Source organism: Uloborus diversus, chromosome 5 (assembly GCF_026930045.1).
Source record: "Uloborus diversus isolate 005 chromosome 5, Udiv.v.3.1, whole genome shotgun sequence".
Classification (NCBI taxonomy): domain Eukaryota; kingdom Metazoa; phylum Arthropoda; class Arachnida; order Araneae; family Uloboridae; genus Uloborus; species Uloborus diversus.
This window is the reverse complement of record NC_072735.1, coordinates 164,509,469-164,531,005: the sequence shown is the minus strand read 5'-3', so window position 1 is coordinate 164,531,005 and position 21,537 is coordinate 164,509,469. Positions and strand designations below refer to the sequence as shown.

Genomic DNA, 21,537 nt, shown 5'->3' with positions numbered 1-21,537 from the left:
TTAGTGCGTTTTTATCTCAAATCCAAAGAAATAAGAAAAATCGGGTTTCGACTGTAGAGCAGACCCTGCAGTGCCCTTTTTTTTCAAAACGAATTATAACTGGAGAGCCAACAGTCATAAAATATTGATGCTGCTCCCTAGCAAATATCTTCACTAGTTTTTAAGCATCAGCCTAGCTATGGTCTAGCATGCAGAAAGAATAATCTGTTTTCTACCAAGTCGTGTAAATTTTGAGTTGAACGTTTTGAAGCTTATTGTGAATAACTAATACTTAGTTAAGAAAGAACAAATATATAAAAATTATCAGAATTTATCCTTTTTTGAGAATTGTATTTATATGAACTGAAATGTTATTATACTTTTTTGCACGTTAAAAATAAATCCAAATTTGGCGACGTTGATTGAACGGCGTTGATTGGCGACGTTTGTTAAAAACAAACTGAGCAACAACTGAATATACCAATTTTGACTCCATTAACTGCTTCATAAAACCGCAATCTCTAAATTTTCCTAAGTTGAAACATACAATTTAGAAAATTCATTGGAAAAAATACGCGTAAACGTACCCCGGCCTACCCTATCTTAATTTACACGCGTTTAATTTCTGTGAACTTAAGAGTTAAGATACGCTTTCTGAAAGATTATTTCTTTCTCTTTAAACACATCCACTTAAATAATTCAACAGATTTATAATTTTGCGCCGTGCAAATCGTGACCGTACGCATGTTCCCAAGGGGGTGTCCTTAAAATAAATATGTAATGAAAAGTAAATTTTCGTTGTTCCACAGTATTATAGTATTTTTTAATATCACACATTTTTCTGCTATCAATGTATCAAAAAAAAAAAAAAAGATCTAGAACAAGTGAAGCCATGAAAGAGAGAGATAAAAATACTGTTTATTGTGATTTTGTCCCTTGCAATTTCTTTTATTTTAACACAATATAGCTTTTGTAGAAGTAAAATTATTTCGCTGATAATTTTTTTTTTCACTTTCAAATAGTGATTTCAATACATGGCCACCTTTGGAGCACTATGCTCCAAAGGTGATCAACAAGCTTCTATTTCGAAGTAATATTATGGAAACAGTTTAATTTTATGTTTTAAAAACTGGTGTCCCCTTCTTTTCGCCGACACGAAATTCTATTCCTTCTGCTTTTCAATTTCAACCTTACCTTTTGATAAATTTAACGGAGCAGGAAATTTTAAACGTCGGTGAAAAGTAAGGCATAAACCAAAAAAGTGTAATACATATGCGTTTCAGATAAGTGTAAAAGGGTCATTTCATGTCAAGTGATCCAAAATTTGCGAAATTTTTTTACTCACATTTTTGTATTTCTTTGAAATTTGGGCCATCGATTGTACCCTTCCACGTAATCAAAAGTTCAAATTTTTAGATTTTTATCTCTTTTATTTTTTTATTTATGCGACTTTGAATTTTAGAAAAACCATCTTTTTTTCATGAATACTAGAACATAAAATAAACGATAACTCAGCATCAAATATAGATAGAAATATTTGATAAAAAGCATTTTAAAGTACATTAGATGCAGCTTAATATGATATGCAACATGACTAATTTCATAAAAATTTTCCTTTTGGAAAAATTAAATTAAAATTTTAAATTTAAAGTTCTCAAAAAACATATAATGAATTTTTTGTAAAAAAATCTCAAAAATTCTTATGGATTGTATCTTGGTTTGTGCACAATTTTAAGTTATAATTCATGAATAATTGAAATAATTTAGTATTATACAGTAGGCGCCGTTTAATATGATCACGGTTAATGTTATCATTCGCTTAATGTTATCAGAATCACGAAGTCCCGGAACACTTGTATGTTAACACACGTTAAAAGAGTCGGATATTGTAATCAGCGTCTTCGTTTATTGTTATCACTTTTTCATAAACTTTCAATTTTTCCCCGTTTTTGCTCCTCAATTAACAGAAATACATAGGCAAACCCTGACGAGACTATTTTTCGGTGTAGCATTTTGTGGTTTTCAATAGCAGTTCAAAATTTTTCTAGGAAGGAAGCTACAAAAAGTTCGCCCCTAGTGACCACAGACTCCCCCTAAAAAAACTTTCTGTTGCACCGAAAAAAATTCAGTCGCTGGGCATATTGCAGGCATTGATGTAGGACCTCCATTGTTGCCATTACTTTGTAAACTGTTAAAGATTTGTGTCGAGATTGAAAACAAAGCGAAGTTAAATTAAAATTTAAACAACAAGCAAAACCATGCTGGAAAAGAGCGAAAAGCTGAATGTGCTTTGAAACTGGTTTACGAATGTCAGGGAAAACGGTCTTATTTTGCTTCACCTATTACTATGTGATTAAAAAATTGCATAATTTAGCTTTAACTTTTTATAATTCAGATATTTCCATTCTGTTAATTTAACAATTTAAAACTGCGTTCAGTTGAGTCATTGTGATTTTAATTTGAGGTTGCCAAAATAAATGCACCTAAATTGGAAAAAAAAATCATTTTGTGTCTCTTGGATTCTTTTCGGTTATTGTTATCAAACGGTTATTGTTATCAAATTATATTTGTCGCAAAGTGATCACATTAAGCGGCGCCTACTGTATGTACTTTCTTAATGTAGCAAGAGATAATAATCTATTATCTACCGAGTTCTTTTGCCAGTTAGTACAGAAAAAACTGCATCTTTCAGCTGATATAACACCGATGCAATCATAGAGGTAAAGTGGGAGAAAGAAAACATTTCTCTTCCATCGAGGGCAAAAAACCCTACCCTGCAACATAAGTTTTAGTCATCTAAAACTTATGTTGAGACTTGAGAAACTTGAGTTGAAACTCTGGAAAGTTTCTTTCGGCTTGAAAACAATATAGCAGAGAATCCATCGCCGCGGATAACAATTCCAAGATTACTCGTCAAACATGAAAAAACTTCTCCCTGTCTAACGTGATATATACACGTCAATCTTTTTCCTTGCTGAATGTATTGTAATGCTCTCTCTCTCTCTCTCTACCCATTATTGCACCTCTATGGGTGCAATTTCTCTTGCAAGAAAACACGTTTTCGATTGGCCCTAATGCTTATACTCAATAAGTTATGACAGGTGGATAAAACACTTTTCGGAAAAATCATAGCTCTTACTGGCATCTTCCTGTTCGATTACTAATGTTATATAACGAAATGGAATGTGATGCATAACAATATCTATCAATTTATATTGATGTATCGTGCAATAAATATGCAAATTTAGAATCTGACAAGACAATATGCAATACACTACAGCTCATATTTTTCATGCCTCTTACATTTATGAAAAGAGAAGGAAAAAGCAAGAATGGGGTTGTTTCCTTCAGTCAAAAGCACTTACTTTTAGTCACTGAAATTGATAGGATAAGCAAAAAAAAAAAAAAAAAACATGGACCCAGAAAATTCTTTTATTTTTCCAAGTTATTTTTTAATTCGTTTTTTAAAATGTCCGATTTTTGAAACAAGGCGTGGTCTTGATGACTTCACAAATGATGCTCTTCGGCGCATCTTTCTACCGCGATTCCACGTTATGATAATCAAGAAGCGAATTAAATATTGCGCTCTACGCTTGCTATTAACCATATCGTTGCCAATACACGTGAGTAAAGATGCGAATTAAATATTTCGCTCTGTGAATGGCATTTCATCATTCGTGTTTTCATCGCCAGAAGCGTAAATAATGAAAGCGCACCGATAAAAGTAATTTTTTAAAAATGTTAAACTTATAAGCAACTTATTTAATAACTTGATCTTATGTTTTTAAACATGCTCTTTCAGAAAAAAAAAAATACATTTAAAATTTTGGAAACGACCCCATTTATACAAAAAATACTCCAATCTAGCAACCCTTCAGCTGTTTACCAGCTGTCATTTATCTCAGCTTGCACCAAAGTCATTTCAAAGAGAAGACGAAGAATCTTTCGACCTGTCTCTTCTTCCTTTTCCTGAATCTGCGAGCGTGAGTTGAATCCTTCCGCGCCACTCTTCAGTTCGCGATCGATCCACTGAGGTATGCTTTTTGTTGCGACGTTTTTTTTTTTTTTTTTGGCGAAGACCGCTTTTGTTGGAATGAAAAATCGAACTCAGTATTCTTTGACGAAATGAGATCTCGCAAATTAAAGTTTCCGGGCTCAATAAGCTGCCGAGGATTTATTGTTACGCTTAACGTAATGAGGATCATTCAGCCAAATATTTTTTAACGTATTTTATCACCCATAAGGAAAACAGTTAAGCGGACGAGCCCCTTCTCCCCCTCCCCAACCTCTTTTATATATTAGCTTCCGAATAGTTCAAATGTAAGAAAGCATTTATCCATATATAATATTGACTTCTTATCAAATTTAAGTTGATTTAGTTTCGGTGGTATATCAATAAAATTGTTTAAGAAGGCAATACTAAAAATTATTTTCCCTCTTGAATCGAAAGTTGTACGTAAAATTACACTTCAAAATTTAAAGTAAGGGAAGGCGGGGCAAAGTGAAATGGTGAAATATTTTCTCTGTTTTTAGCGCCACCTATCTGGTAATATTTTAACTACTGTAAAAGCACCTTTTTTCGTGAGCCGTAATTTTCGTAAAAATGAAGATATCCGTGATTTTTCGAATTGCATATGAACTGAAACAAATCTTTACTCATAATAAAGCTGAAAGTCTGTATCTCTGGATCTTTGTTTGTTACACGCATAGCGCCTAGACTGTTCTGCCAATTTTCATGAAATATGGCACAAAATGAGTTCGTAGCATAGGGGTGAGCACCTCGAAGCTTTTTTTCGAAAATTCAATTTTGTTCGTTTTCTATTCCAATTTTGAGAACATTTTTTCGAGCAAATCATCAAAACGTGGACGAGCAAATTACCATAAGGTGAACGAGCAAATTTTTTTCATTGGATTTTATATTTTCTCTTATTTCAGTTAAGGTTTTACTGGTTATGTCTCATTCGACCCATATGAGAAGCTCCTCATGTCAATTTGCCCTAGCATTAGGCCAACTTAAGGTTTAACTACTTGAAAATAATGCAAAATGAGATCCCAAGCTAATCTTGAAATCAGGAAAAAATATAACTTCAATAAGGCTTCAGGCGATTGGAATAGTTAGCTGTTATTAACGATGTGGTGAATAGTTTCAATAGGGTTCTTGATCTTCACTGAAAGATTGTTAAACTGCCTAGGATCAGCCTTTGCTGGGTCCAGAGTCTGCTGCTTGTCGTCACGGTTGCATTTGTATTCTTTACTAGTAATAAAACGAAAGTCTCTCTGTCTTGATGTCTGGATGTCTGTTGGATGTCTGTAGGATGTCTGTGACGCGCATAGCGCCTAGACTGTTCTGCCGATTTTCATGAGATCTTTACTAATAATAAAGCGGAAAGTCTCTCAGTCTGGATGTCTGTAGGATGTCTGTGACGCGCGTAGCGCCTAGACCGTTCGGCCGAAAATCATGAAATTTGGCACAAATTTAGTTTGTAGCATGGGGGTGTGCACCTCGAAGCGATTTTTCGAAAATTCGATTTTATTCTTTTTCTATTTCAATTTTAAAAACATTTTCTGGAGCAAAATTATCATAAGATGGACGAGTAAATTACGAAATTATCATGACGTGGAATGGGAGAGTGAATGAACATAGCCAATTGACGAGAAATTCGTCATCCATTATTTGTAAATATACAGGCGAACCGAACAACCCTTTAATTTTTCAACTACGGGCAAAGCCGTGCGGGTACCACTAGTTGCATTATAAATCAGTAAATTACACAGGAATTTCAAATGACGAAAATTCAGCTATTCAAATTTCATCTCAAAAGTAGAAGCTTCAAAGGAAATGGTTCATATTAAAGTATTTTAAACTATAAATACTCGATGCTTGAGGAGAAAAAAAAACTTCCGTTCAACGTTTATTACATGTCTCTCTAATCCCGTACATACGTCAATACTCGTCATTCCGCTGCCAACTTAAAGAGAAATTAAAATTTTTATAACTCTCCTCACACTTAACTACCATCCGTCATTTCGCTGTCGTTTTGGAGCCGTTAGTGAACTAAGTACCTAGTTTCTTTTTATGGCCGTTGGGAGATAAAACGAACGTTTTTCATTGAGCAATAAAAGACAGCATTCTGAGGATCAGTCGGCGAAAGGTTTTAAATGAGGTGTACTTCAAAATGAATCGTTTAAATGCTCTCGACACGAGATAGGAAGTACGAATGTTCCCTCAAACGGGTTCGAATCACCTTTACGTGTAACTTTTCCTATCGATTCGTTTCTCCGTCAATGGCTGAAACTTAGGGCTCTAAAATAAAGCTAGATGTCCTGAATTATTTCTGTATTATTGCAGTTTAAAGATCTAAATAAACTATGTAGTCCCTTTTGGTGATTTGAATCAGTTGTGAGGAAACTTCACACCACTTTAGGGTAGGCGAACAACCTAAATATCTTTTTCTTCAATATTCAGTGCGTCTTTCTAAAACTGTATACGATTATTGAGTTCTACATAAACAACACATTTTGACTTCTTGTTTGTTGAAGACAAATTTTATGCAGAATCTTTTTTTTAAAAAAAAGAGCCATCTTTTTTTTTTTTTTTTTTTCTTGCCAAAAAAAAAAAAAAAAAAACACCATTTCCTTAACACCTCCATTGTATTCACTTTTGCATAATTTTAAAATCTTTTTGCTTCTATCTCTTCGTTCGATACCAGAGAGTGATATGGCCCTCCAATTTGGAACTAATTATCTTTAAACAGGTTTTAAGGTTTAATGTTTAAAAAATTCCCCCGAAAAATGTGCTCTTTGTCCCCTAAGTTGAACTGACCATTATTTCAAAATCATATATTGCATGTACATTAAACTTTCGAGGTTTGTATCACAGTAATATGTTTAATTACTATTTTCGGAAAGTTTCAAATCTTTGGAGTTAATACTTTTTTTTCGCTAGAGCTGTTGGCGTCAATAAAAACTTTGAAAACGTGGTTATGAGAAAATCAAGAAAGAAAAAGTTGATTTCAGTTATCAGCAGTTCAACCGAATTTAGTAAATTTCTCGTAGTTTTCGCAATAGTTTATCGATTTTAATAAAAATTGTGGATTTATAAAGAAAAACACTAGGTCTCTCAAATTTTTTTAAAATCACTAAATCGGTTTTCCCCCCCCCCGGGAAAATTAGCATGTTTGCCTACCTTAAATGTTTTCAGCATACATAGAAACCTCGCTTATCCAGACTAATTGGGATCTCAGCTCCATGAAGACCCCCGGAGTTGATTTTTGGCACACTAAATCTCTAGTAGCCCCTGACGCCGTAAACCAAAATTCAATCCCCTGGACCATCAGGGGGAAGAGGTATTAAAGTTATAAAATCGCCGTTCAAAAAAGTTTTCGCTTTCTTTGACAGAGCTACAGCCCAGACGAAAAAAGGAATCAAGCTGAAATTTCGTACACATTTTCCTTGTACCCTACTGATGTGAATTTTGTGCCATTTGACCCCCCTCCCTTTCCCCCCTCGTTTTTACCCCCAAATTGTACTTTCCCGGGGTTCTATCACAGCCCCCCGGGGGGCTACGGTAATGATTTTTTGTATACATATTCTTGGGGTGCCATTGAGTACATATACAAAAATTCAACCCCCAGGGACATCATGGGCCGGAGTAATTGAAGTTTGAAAATCACTAACTTTCCCTAAATTCTTATGTACTTACTCTCAGCTCATAGGGTTTGTTTATCTCGGACTGCAATTGCAAGGTTAGAACAGATCTAACAGTTATTCCAAAGTTGTCTTAGGAAAGGAAATTCAATCAAGACTAAAACATATCCAACAGTTGCAACTAGACGTTAAATCGCGGATATCACAAATTTGCCACAGCGACTGCGCATACTAGCAGACTTAGCTCATTGGGCTTTCTGTTTTCAGGTTCTATGTTGTTTGTTTATACTTAAGCAGAGAAACAAATTAATGAATGAGATTAGAATGCTGTCCCCCCCCCCCCAAAGTTTTGCCGATACGAAATTTCCTTCCCCCTGTTTTTCAGTTTTGATATATTTATGGAGGGAAGAAATTTAAAATGTCGGCGCGAAACTGGGGTTAAACCATTACAATATTTTACGTGACAAATTATATGAAACTGTACGCATATGAATACGGCACATATAACTTTTTAATTGAAAGCGAAAAATAGCACCTTTTTTATTGGTTTGCTTATTTTCTAAATTAATGGATTTTTCACAAACAACACATAATGAATTGAAAATATATGAAATACGTGTGTGGATATCCGTGCTTTGGAGTAATTTGTTAGCTGAAAAATGTTTTGCGATTAATTTAAGCAAGACTTTTAATGAAGCTTGATCCGCGCGCAAAATGCGCATTCGCTATAGCAAATTTGGGATATCCGCGATTTGACATCGAGTAAAGTTGTATAGATCTTCTGACATTTAAATTTGAAATATTTAATAGCTTAGGTTTTTTTTTTTTTTTTTTTTGCTTAGTGATAACATGCGTTATTTCGTTTTTTAAATGAACTTTTAAACAAAACTAGGTATTAAACAAGACAAAGACTTCTATCAAGAAAAAGATAAATCACCAAACAATTAAAATTATCCCATAAAACGTAAAATAATCCACGATTTAAGAAAAAATGTAATTAAACAAAAAGTGAAAAGCTAGATTAAAATAGCCCTCAAGCTGTAAAACATTTAAAGAAACCTTCATGAAAATGTTTAATAATCTGCCAAATAAAGAAACTGTAATAGAATTTATTGCGAAGTTGTAAAATACTCGAAAACAATATAATTTAAAATATAGTATTTTATTATCCAAGAAGTTTTCTTTGCAACAGAGAGGATGCAAGGATTGCGTTAAAATTTAAACCGCCCAATTCTCGCAAAATGAACATAGAATCTCAATAGTCAGAAAATAACTTGAGTTGAAATTAGGCTAGCCATTATTGTTCCTTAAGAACACAAAACAGCGTTATTTCAATTTAAAATTTTCTGACTTGAAGTTCTCAATTCTAAAAATACAGACAAAGTAATAATATCAATGCAAAAAGATGTGATATCTCATCAAAAACAACCCTGTTGTAAAAATTTCCCCGCCAAGAAAACCTTTAACTTTTCCGCACAAAAAAGAAAACCTGCAACCTAAACCCAAAAACCCTCAGCCATAAAAAGTTATGATATCTAGTTTGCTCGCCAAGTATCTGCCAAACTATGATCCTCCCTCTTCTCCTTTTTCATCACATCTACTTCCATTAGAACCTCCTCCCACCTTCAACTCCTCAGAAACATGGATAGATCTTTTAAATTGTTTATCTTGTTTAACGGGAAGCTTTTCAAAGTGAAGTGGTTGCTTGGTGAGCAAAAAGCTTCCCACCAAACAAGATAAAGAATTTAAAAGATCTATCCATATTTCTGAGGTTCTAATGGAAGTAGATGTGATGAAAAAGGAGAAGAGGGAGGACGATAGTTTGGCAGATACTTGGCGGGCAAACTAGACATCATAACTTTTTATGGCTGAGGGTTTTTGGGTTTAGGATGCAGGTTTTCTTTTTTGTGCGGAAAAGTTAAAGGTTTTCTTGGCGGGGAAATTTTTACAACAGGGTTGTTTTTGATGAGATTATTACTACATACTGTGCGAACCGAGTTGTTTTATTTTACGTTTTTCCCTCCCCCTAATCATTCATTTTGTGCATCTTCAGTTTTTAATGTTGAATAAAACAGTTTTTTTATTTTTTAAATACAGTAGAAGTTCAGTTCTTTATGTAAGAAACTGTAGTGTGTAGTTGAGGAATACTTTAAAGCAGTTTGAGGGGCGTTCATAAGTGTCTAAATGAATTTGGAATGCTTCTAAAAAATTTTTATTCTTATATTTTTCCACATAGTGAAATTTCGACTTACGCGAGGAGTCTTGGAACGCATCCCTCGCGTAAGTCGGGACTCGACTGAATAAGTATGCAATTCGAAAACCTAGTTTCTCAGACCTAGCAAACGATTGCTAAACGAACTCTAATTTATAGTAGTTGACAGTCCCCCCCCCTGACCTCGTCCCCTATAGAAATATTTTTTCTTTTCTCATTGGCTAGCTGAAAGAGCAGTGGTCCTTTCCACGAAATAGCTTCCCATGGGTCACCCGATTTATTCTTCTTTGTAAGTAACATAACATTTGTTTTCAATTGAAAAAGTTAAAAAATCTAAAAACAAGTAAAAAAGTAGTAAAATGCAAGTATTTAAAACATTTATCGTTTTAATGCATTTATATGCACCTACATCAAACGAAGTAAACACATGATATGCACATATGCATTTGTACTTAATCTGGACTCGAATTATTATAGATGATTGTATATTTGTCCATATGTCAAAGGAAACTGATATTTCGACCCGTAAGTTTCAAAATAAATATTTAAAGAAGAGTAAGATGGGTAAACGTAACAAACAAAACGAACATGCTTATATACATTGATCGCCGTTAAAAAGTCAAGGGCGAACACAAAATTTACATTCTGCCAAGCGTTGAGAATTCCCTTAAAATATTAAAGGGAAAATATAGGCCTGTTTTGCATTCAGATAAAAATGTGTTCTGCAATGCAAGTTGAAAACGAAATATTTCTGAATTGCAAAACTGTAAGCAAATAGATTAAACAAAACCTTTTTTTCTCTTTCAGAAAAAAAGAGTGTTGTATAAATCAGGAAATTTGAAGGGGAAAAAAAAAGAACTTGGACAGCAAGGAAAGAAGGCGCTTTAACGTTTTTAACTTTTCTTGGACGGTTTCAAATGCTAGCTATTTCTCATCGGTTAAAAAAGATCGTTGAAAACTTCTGCTTAGCGGTGCGATTCTTTCTGCCCGCCTTTGGGGCATTAGTTGGAGTAAATTCTAACTAAAAGGGGGAAAAAATCCGCTGCATCAGCTGAAAAGATCTCGCAATTTTGTTTAAAAGGCAGCATTTCAGAGACTTTTTGGATAGGACCTAAAACCAAATTTATAAATTGTACAAGAAAATTGAAAACATGCTACGCTAATTGCAAGCTTTTCGAAACCTTGATTTATAACGCATAGTTAGAGAACTAAAGTGATTAAATGATGAAAAATTATCGAATCATGTTCATTTGAAATAAAGAAAAAAATGGGATACACGCAGAATTTTTCGAAATGTACCAATGAAACTTATCTTTTAAAAGGTGATGCCCATACGATAAATACATTTATTTCGTGATCAATCATAATACCTACAAAAGGTAGCAATTAAAATTTTATATCGTTACTAAGATGGGAAAAAAATTAAACTAATACTTTTTTTGGTACTTTTTTTGTAAACACAATATGTTCTTAGTTAACAGTACATAAATTTCTTTAAAAAATACTTGGACCAACTAAAACATGCTAATTGTGCAATGTGTATTTTATTATCAAAAATATACTCAGAGTGTACAAATGAACAAACAATCTCGAATAGTCCAGTGGATAGGGTGTTAGCATCGGAATCGGATGAGTCCAAGTTCGAAGCAAGACAGCCAAATGCCCCTTTGAGTGCATGTGGATTACGAACTCGTCGAATCCGGGAGTTCGGAAGTCCTGTGGTCAGTCTTAGCAGTTATCATGGGTGCATAGTTTCTGAGGACTTCCCGCTCCCATTCTGAACTATGCTCAAATTGGGGAGGTAGTGCTTCGACCACTGTCGAGGGCCAAACGACTCCTTCCCAATCGAGCGCCTCACGTAGTAAGGAGAGCCGCTTCTTTCTTCATTATTCTTACTTCTCAAAGAGAAAGGAACTTGGGGTTCCCTCGAATGGCATTAAGAATTCTATATAAAAACTTTACTCAAAACTAGTGTTACTAGGAATTTTTTTAGAGGGAAAAAATTGTTCGCTCCAAGGAGTAAACGAATTTTATTAAATAGGCAGACATAATTTGGTTCATAAAAAAGAAACCATTCTGTAACGTCATAAACATTTTTTAAAGCTGATGATTTTTTGAAGCGTATGAATACTCAACTTTCTACTAAAATAAAATAAAGACATATTATACCCATTACAAAATGTAATAAATAAATAAATAAAATAAAAAAACTTATAATCAACTAGTTTATATGCGGACAAATAACTACTAAGGATAATATTTTCTACCATACATTAAGAGTTTTAATCGAATAAGCGTGGCATCAGCTACCGCATTACAGAAAACTACTGTCATTTTTTTTTTTCTGAATCTCTAAAAAAATGCTATATAAAAGGGCCCCGACTATAATTCCTGGAATTTTAGAGCCTTCTACTCCGACTTCAACTCCTCTACCTACCAAATTAATTCGACTCCTATCCCTGGTGGTCAAAATGACGAACTTCAACTCTTGGAATTTAAACCTTTCTACTTCCGACTCCGACTCCGTGACTCCGATTCCGTAGCCCTGCTACGTATTTCAGTAAAAAAAAAAAGCTAGATAAAATAAACACTCCTTGAGTTTTTGAAGCTCTTCCCTTAAATAATACTGCATACATGGCAAACGGAAGTTGAATTAGAAAATAAATATATTGTTGCAAAAAACTACCGACAAAATTTTTTCCTGCCTTTATTTAATTCATAAGTAAATCTCCAAATGGAATTCCGCAGTATTGGTACCAGGTGTTTAAAAGACAGAAGCAATTGTTTTGAAAAGTATGTCACCTCTGAAACTTAAGAAAATTCTTTGTTAAATTCAATGGATACACTCTGAGTTGAGTGTAAAATACAATACTTCCAGAGGGAGTTTTGTATTAACTAAAAACAGATGTTTTGATATCTATGTTACTTGCATTTAAATTCCAGATACTGCATGGATTCATCGGATCAAAAATTAAATTTCAAGCCGTTAATTGTTGCAATTTAATGCAATATATATATATATATATATATATATATATATATATATATATATATATATATATATATATATATATATATATATATATATATATATATATACTAGCAACGATCTTATTTCATTACTGTTTTCAGAACTTCAATGTCTTACAGTGGTGGACAAAATTATAGACTCAATTTTTTTTTCTTTTGTTTCAATTACAACATGACTCAGTTTAAATTATTTTCATTGAAGTAAAGATGAATAGTTGAAAAAATAGTTCTAAAATTAGTACATCTTATCAATTAAATTAAAAACTTCATAAAATTAGAAAATTTGCAAACTTAATATTTTGTCTTTATGGAAAGCCTGGACAAAAGTATAAACTCAGAGGTAAAAAATCCAGGATTACGAGAAGGTTTCGTTCCAAAATGTTAATTTGACGCCATAGAATGAATAAATGTTGCCATCAGTGATTGCTAAAAGTTTTGTTTTTGGAAATTTATGAGAAACATATAAATGCATCGCTGGACAAAATTATAAACTCTTTTTTTTTCATTTTTTCAATCATAATTTAATTCAGTTTAAAAAAAATTTGTTCCAGTAAAGATAAATAACTCTCTCAGCATAGTAAAGTAGGATTGGCATTTCTTAATGGAAGATAGAACGCTGAAGAATACCAATTAATACTGGAAGATCATCTCTTACCTTTTGCTCATCTGATTCCTGAAGGTAATTGGTTATTTCAGCAAGATAACGCGAGTGTACACACAGCGAAAAGTACAAAAGAATGGTTCAAGCGCTGGGGTATCAAAGTTATCAAATGGCCAGCTCGTAGTCCGAATCTTAATCCGATTGAAAATCTTTGGGGGACCACGGTTCGCAAAGTTTATCATGATCGGCACCAGTACAAAACCACAGAGGAATTAAAAAGGGCAATACTTTCAGCATGGAACCTTATGCCACTGCAGCTGTTAAAAACTCTTGTGAAATCTACATGCCCAGCCGCATATTCGAAGTAATTCAGAAAACTGGGGGCCCAACTCGTTTTTAAAAGTTTGTAGTTTAAACTAATGGCTAAATTTAATGCAGTATTAATTTTTAAAACATTTCAAATATTTTTTTTTTCAATTTATCCATGTTAATAGCAAAATTACATTTTCCTAAATCTATGCTTTTGTTTTACTGAAGTAATTGCAAATGTAACTTAAATAAACTCAAAAAAAAAAAAAAAAAAAAAAAAAAAAATAAATAAATAAATAAATAAATAAAAAAATAAAATAAATAAAATAAAATTTTGTCAGCTTATAATTGTGTTTATGCAGTATTGTAAGTTTGTAATTTTGCAATTCAGCATTGGTTCATTTTTGGATATTAAATGGTTAAGTATTTGAATAAAATTCTACAAAACTTCAGAGTTTCTTACTTTTGAGTTCATATTTTTGTCCAGGTTTCATGTATCATAAAGATATTAAAGTTGAGATTTTTTTAATTAAATTATTTATTTTATAAAGTTTATGAGTTATACTGAATTTAGGACTATTTAGTCAGTTATTTATCTTTACTGGAACAAAAATTTTTTTAACTGAGTTAAATTATGATTGAAAAAAAAAAAAAAAAATGAGTTTATAATTTTGTCCAGCGGTGCATTTATATGTTTCTCATTAATTTCCAAAAACAAAACTTTTAGCAATCACTGATGGCAACATTTATTCATTCTATGGCGTTAAATTAACATTTTAGAACGACACTTTCTCGTAATCCTGGATTTTTTACCTCTGAGTTTATACTTTTGTCCTGGTTTACCATAACGATAAAATATTAAATTTACAAATTTTCTAATTTTATGAATTTTTTAATTTAATTGATAAGATGTACTAATTTTAGAACTATTTCTTCAACTATTCATCTTTATTTCAATGAAAATAATTTAAATTGAGTCATGTTGTAATTGAAACAAAAGAAAAAAAAATTGAGTTTATAATTTTGTATACCAGTGTATTATAATATCTTATTTCTTAAAAAATAATCTTCTTATACGAGGGTCATTCAATAATTAAGGAGTCAAACTGACCTGGAGAAAAAAACATTTATTCTACAAAGTAAGATTTTTACTACTTTTCAGCATAATCCCGATCAACATTTATGTCCTTGTTACTAGCTTTTTTATCCGGCTGAAAAGGACTCTCAGGGTGTGTGAAATGGATGCCACAAGGGGGATGAGGCGGTAACTCACAGCCGATTTCATCAATGGTTTCACGGGTTAATTCAATGGTTATTTCAATGGTTAATCACGGGGAGCAACGTGAGGACGTGTGTCGCCCTGCAGGTGATTTACACCTTTCCTCTCAGTACCAACACTAACTTGAACTTTTTAAGTAGTCATTTCTACTGTGGCACAGTGGTCTGTAGGAATATTGTCATCAATTCGATGTTGATGTGTGGAAGTTGAAACTTAATAGGCTGGCCAGTAAGGTGTTCGTCAGATACTGGTTCTCGATCAATTTAGAACTGTTTTACCCACTTATAAAAAAATACACAATTCTTGCAACTATAATATAAACTAGCAGGATTTTTAACTTTCAGAAATCAAAAACGAATGTGGAATTTTCAAGAATACCCGACAACGTTTAACTTAATTGTGAGGTTATAAACAGAGCAATGTTGATGAATCACCTGATTAGAACTCATCCCAGTGAGGCCAATTTAAGAATCCAAATGTATCAAACTTGTACTACCAACAGTCTTTTCTTCACACCGATTCGTCTCTTTAATTATTGAATGACCCTCTTATATGAGGTCTGTGTGTAAATGTTTTTTAAGGTTACAATGATATTTAATGTGCAGTTAATTGTTAACGCATTTTTTTTAACGCCTGAAAAAATAATTTACTGAACTCTGTCATCGTCAATTTCACAGTCTAAGTCATTGTCTGATCAAAGTATGTAAACTCTAATGGAACATTTCAGACACACAGTAATAAAAAGTAGAAAATAAATAATGAAATAACTAATAATAAAAAAAGTTTTCAGATACCATGTTTTTAAAATGAGCAAAAAAGCATAAAATAATTCCTCTAAGCTTCCTATAGCCCATACAGTTTCAGAAATTCTTACAGATTGTCTGAAAAATTTGTGATTGTTTGTAAGTTTTTAACAGCTATCAACATACTTGTGAGCTTTAAAAGGAAAAATATGGGGCGAATGTACAATATATAACTATAAGTGTAAGCAAAAGTTAAAACTGATAAGACTTACATCTCAGTTTTTATACTATTTGCAGAGCGATAAAATTGTTGGTCAAATTATAAAAACATGAATTGTTTCTTAACTGCGTCCCATATTTCTCCTTTTAAAGCTCACAGCTATTTTGATAGCTATTAAAAAATCACAATCGCAAATTTTCCAGATAGTCTGTAAGAAATTCTGAAACTGTATGAGGCTTTAAATCTACATGAAGCTTCGAGAAATTATTTTACGTTTTTTGGTTCATTTTAAAAACATGGTACCTGATTCGTTTTTATTTCATTAATCATTCAAACTCGGAATCGATTTTAGGCTACCTTGGTGACGCTAAGAGAAAGGAGAAAGTCCACGGTATCTCTTTGAAAATTTTTCGATACCGAAGTTTCAAAAAGGCAACTGTAGGCTATTTTACGGGACGTTAAAAAAGGGCCTAATCTCACCAAAAAATGGAAAGTCAGACGGCTCTTTCTTGGAAACGTTTTGAAAATGACTTCCTAAAAACGCTACTTAAGGCAAAAAGCATGACTTGTTTATTGTTAAATAAGTTTTTTTTTTTTTTGACATCAAATGTCAAATCGCCGCTTCCGAAATGATGGACCGCACCTCCACCCCACCCTAGCTACGCCACTGCTGAAACTCCAGTTTAAGTTTTGGTTCAGCTTTAGAAGCCAATACGCAGTTTTAGTTTGGGGTTTTTGTTGGAAAGATAAAGAAAAACCAATTTAGTTTTGATTTGGTCTTAGACTGGTTTGGAAAAAAATCAAAACTAAACTCAGACTCTCTCATTTTCAGACAGTAAACTTATATTACCAGGAAGAGAAATCATACTCATTTTTCTTTCAAACAATATCATTCATATATTCAGTAAATCACCGCCAATAGCCAGGGCTAAAGCAGAAATACATGAAATACACCGCCCTGAGCTGGCGGTGTCTTTCATGAATATCATTCATGTTTGAAAGTCAATAATTACTACTATTTCCAGTTTTAAAGGCAATCTAATATAGAAAATGTAATTATTATGATTATGAGTGGTTGACACAACCTTAGCCATTGGTTGAACGACGATTTGATTTGTTTCTGGTTTTTGACCCAGAAAGCTCTGAGGTATAAATCAAAAAGGCTATTTTTTCTAATTAAACTTACTTTTATGTGTATTTCTGTCAAGCAGAAAAAGAAGATGTGTAGATTGTATATATTTTTTAAAGCTTAACCCTTTACATGTTCCAAGAAAAACAAAACTATTATAAATCCCAATTTTTATTCATAAAAAAAATCAATTTTTCCATTTTTTCAAATTTTTCAAGAAAAAAACCCGAAAAAAACCCCGTTTTTTCCCATCATTTAAAAAATTTCCGAAAATGTTACATCTCTAGTCCTTCGTCACCCATGCCAAAAATAACAGGGGAGTAGTTAGTTCAAAATTATTTCACATAAAAAACCAGCTTTTTTTCTAGCTTTCTGGTGGGTTTTGTGAATTTTTCATAATCGTCATCTTCTGCGTTTTAATCATCTGAATGTGTGTTTTGGGAGAATGCAAAGGATGTTCAAAAACTGATGATTTGTGTGAAGTGCTCACAAGTGTTGTTTTTGTGAATCTACATCTGGATTATCAAAAAGTAATGCTTAAAATGTATCTGCGCAAGTAAAGTCTCACAATGTAATAGTGCTTTTAAAATCTTGGAAGCCTATTAAATGGTGCTACATCTTCAGAATACCCACAATTCACAACTTCATCTGATTCACTTGCACATTGTCTCAGCAATACTAAGGTATATCCGGTCTTGTCATCATTATGTCGCGGATGTCAATAAAATGATCTAGTTTAAGACATAGGAGTAGTATATTCAGTAAATTACCGCCCATTAGCCAGGGCTAAAGCAGAAATACGTATTTCTGCTTTAGCCCTGGCTAATGGGCGGTAATTTACTGAATATACCTTGCCTTGCGTTCAATCTTCGAGTTGAACCGAACCATTGCTTCGGTCACTTGTCTGGTCTGCTAATTCTATATTAGCTACCAGTTTGTTTCGCACTCTTGGCTTCCTTAAGAAGTTTTCCATCTCCAGCTCAGTCACTTTCCTATGCCGGGCTGATAAATGCTAATAAGCACGAAACTGCAGTCCTCGGCTGGAAATGACTGAGCTGGCGGTGTATTTCCCGTATTTCTGCTTTAGCCCTGGTTAATGGGCGGTAATTTACTGAATATACCTTGCCTTGCGTTCAATCTTCGAGTTGAACCGAACCATTGCTTCGGTCACTCGTCTGGTCTGCTAATTCTATATTAGCTACCAGTTTGTTTCGCACTCTTGGCTTCCTTGAGAGGCTTTCCATCTCCAGCTCAGTCACTTTCCTATGCCGGGCTGATGAGTGCTAATAAGCGCGAAACTGCAGTCCTCGGCTGGAAATGACTGAACTGGCGGTGTATTTCACGCATAGGAGTAGTATTTTACTGATTATTGGCATGACTTACCCGAAAATGTGGATCGTATAGTATGGCTCGCAATTCTTGGACATCTGGATCCAACTCATCAGGCCAGTTCTCAAGTTCGACAAGAACCTAATCAAAAAGCTAAACGTCAGTACATCATGGGTCACGCAAACATTTTTAAACATTTAACTCAGTACAACCTAGATTTATTGACTGTCAAGGGACTGGAAAAAGTTATCGTAAGGTCAAGGATATCGTTAAATCGAGGATCATAGATATTCAATGCAGTCAAATGCAGACCAGTGAAATACTCATTAAATGGAAGAACTCGTTAAATCGGGTATCGTTAAATCGAAGTTGTACTGTAGCAAATAAAATTACAAATTCCATGTACGAAATTCATAGGATGTATGGAAAAAGAGGATTACTAAGAAATAAATTGTTTGATTGTTTTTCTTTCAGTGACAACATTATTGTTTCACTTATTTCTAACGAAGTAAAATCTGTGCCTCAGTGGGCCAGTTTAACGTTAAGTGAAAATTAATGATTTTCAGGTTCTTACTGCATTGTATGTACGTAGGCGTTTCAGAAGTAAGGTAACAAGAGCTCTGATGGGTATGCAGCTTCTTTGTATGAATAAAAAGCAATCAGAAGATAACGAATATATCAAACAGTGCCGGTAGATGGAACTGGGCGTTCACTAACAGGACAAAATGTCAGTTTGACGGGAAACATTTCCCGTCAATGAAACAAGAAGTGTAACAGGTTTTTGCGTTCGGAGGTATTGGACAGTGTTGCCACATTGTCAAATCCAGATTTCGCCAATTCCCTTCCAACTTTTCCCCAAATGCAAAAATTATTTTTCCACTAATATTTTCATAAAATGAACCGGCTTCCTCTAATATTTTTGTCTCTTGAAAAATATCTTTTCCCCAAATAGCCAAATTTTCTTATAAAATTCCCCAACTTTTTTTTCTTCACATTTTCGCTTTTTTTTGTCTTCTTTATCTTTATCTTTCTTTATTTTTACTAATAATAAAGCTGAAAGTCTCTCTGTCTGGCTATCTCTCTGCCCGGATCTCTTTCTGTCTGTCAGGATCTCTAACGCGCATATAGCGCCAAGACCGTTTGGCTGATTTTCATGAAATTTGGCAAAGAATTAGTTTGTAGCATAGGGGTGTGCACCTTTAAGCGATTTTTTGAAAATTTGATTTTGTTATTTTTCTATTCCAATTTTAAGATTATTTTCCCGAACAAAATTATCATAAGATGGAAGAGTAAATTACCAAGTTATCATAACGTGGGCAAGCCAATTGGCGAGAAATTCATCATGCATTATTTGTAAATATACAGGGGGGACCAAAAGACCTTTTAATTTTCTACTATGGGCAAAGCTGTGCAAGTGCCACAAGTCATAAATAAAAGCGCATGACCGAGAGATAAGAAATAACCACATATTTTTTTTTCTACTCGCACTTACTACTCTTCTGTATGTACATTTAAACTATGATTTTTGTATATATTTATCCAAGAACACTCTTCATCACACTTATTTTTACCTGTTTCACGTATCAACTACTTACTCACGCAGAGCATTAATGCGAATTCCATAGCATAATATTCCACATAATGCGAAATGCGAATTCCATGAAGTTGAGCAAAGCTAACCCAACGCTGTTTGATACAATGTTCCCACTACTTCTTGACGCGAATTTAAATACGAAAAAAAATCTTTTTTCCCTAGGTTTTTCCCCCCAGGTTTTCCCCAAGGAAAAAAATTTTCCCCAAAGAATTCCCCTCAAAACCCATTTCCCCAAAATTTCCCCAGAGAGCACCAGATTTCACCAAAATGGGGAAATTTCCCCCAATCTGGCAACACTGGTATTGGACCATCCTCCTTACAGTTCCGACCTCACACCAAGTGATTTACATTCTTTTAGACTTTAAAAGAAACACTTGGGAGGTCAGTATTTCAGAACTGATGCTGGGGTTTCGCCAGTGGCGTAGCTACAGTTTCTGCCGCCCAGGGCGGTTCCTCAATTGGCCGCCCTTTTATTGAGACGTATCTAATACATTAAACCGTCAAAAATTATTGAAAAAATTGAAAACTTCATTTAAGGAAGAAAAGGGACACTAATTTAATCCGTCTTCTTCCTACAAAAAAAAAAAAAAAAAAAGCGATGGGATGTTAGGCGCATATCTCTGAGAAATATTCTAAATTTACATCAAAAATCGTACATAAGAATAACGTTTAGGGGAAAGGAGTTTTCCCGAATCTTCATCTAAACTTAAGTCAGTTTTAGCTTTTGGTGACGTTAGGAAGTCAGGGTCCTTTCTCGAATATTTTCAGAAATTTACATTTTAAGAATACAATTTAAATCCGCCTTAATGGACGCTAAGGGAATGAGGAAGGTTTAGGGGCTCACTACGGAAAAATTTCAACTTTGAACACTGAGAAGCGCAGTTGTAACCACAACAAAACCTTACATTTCGAAGGGATTTTTTTTTTTTGCCTCCTGGAATAGATTTAAAGTATGCTTCCCTTATTTAGATTTTTTTTCCCGCATCAAAGGTGCTGAATCGCCGCCCCTAAAAATATGCCACCCGGGGTGGACCGCCCCACCCTAACTACGACACTGGGTTTCGCTAGCCATTTTGATGTGGTTTTACATTCTTAACGATGGTTTCCTCCATGTTGGACCTCCAAATGTTTCTTTAAAGGTCCAATCAAATAGAAACAACCACTTGATGCGAGGTAGGGACTGTAAGGAGGGTGCCTCATTACCCAATAACGTAAAAAATTTGTCACATTTCTTGTTTCACTGTCAGAAAATATTTCCGTCAACCAGCCATCCTTCTGATATTTTGTCATGTTAGTGAAAACTAACTCCATTCACCGGCACTGTTTGGAAAATCCCATTATTTTCGTTATCTTTAGCGTGCTTTTTATAGTTTTAGCGTGAGGTAACCTGCACAACCACAAGAGCTCTTGTTACCCTACTTTGTGAAACCCCCTCGTATAATCTAATTCCGCCTTGAGCCCCACA

General features: G+C 33.8%; 1 protein-coding gene across 1 annotated transcript in view; it reads right to left on the bottom strand.

Moving 5' to 3' along the window:
• Positions 1-21,184, bottom strand: part of LOC129223244 (peripheral plasma membrane protein CASK-like) — a 166,874-nt gene extending 145,690 nt beyond the window's left edge. Inside the window, exons 1-2 of the mRNA XM_054857809.1 lie at positions 21,161-21,184; positions 18,533-18,619 (exon numbers count right to left, since the gene is read on the bottom strand). Coding sequence (XP_054713784.1) covers positions 18,533-18,619; positions 21,161-21,184 — 111 coding nt within the window. The remainder of the gene's footprint in view (positions 1-18,532; positions 18,620-21,160) is intronic.
• Positions 21,185-21,537: the final 353 nt, after the last annotated feature.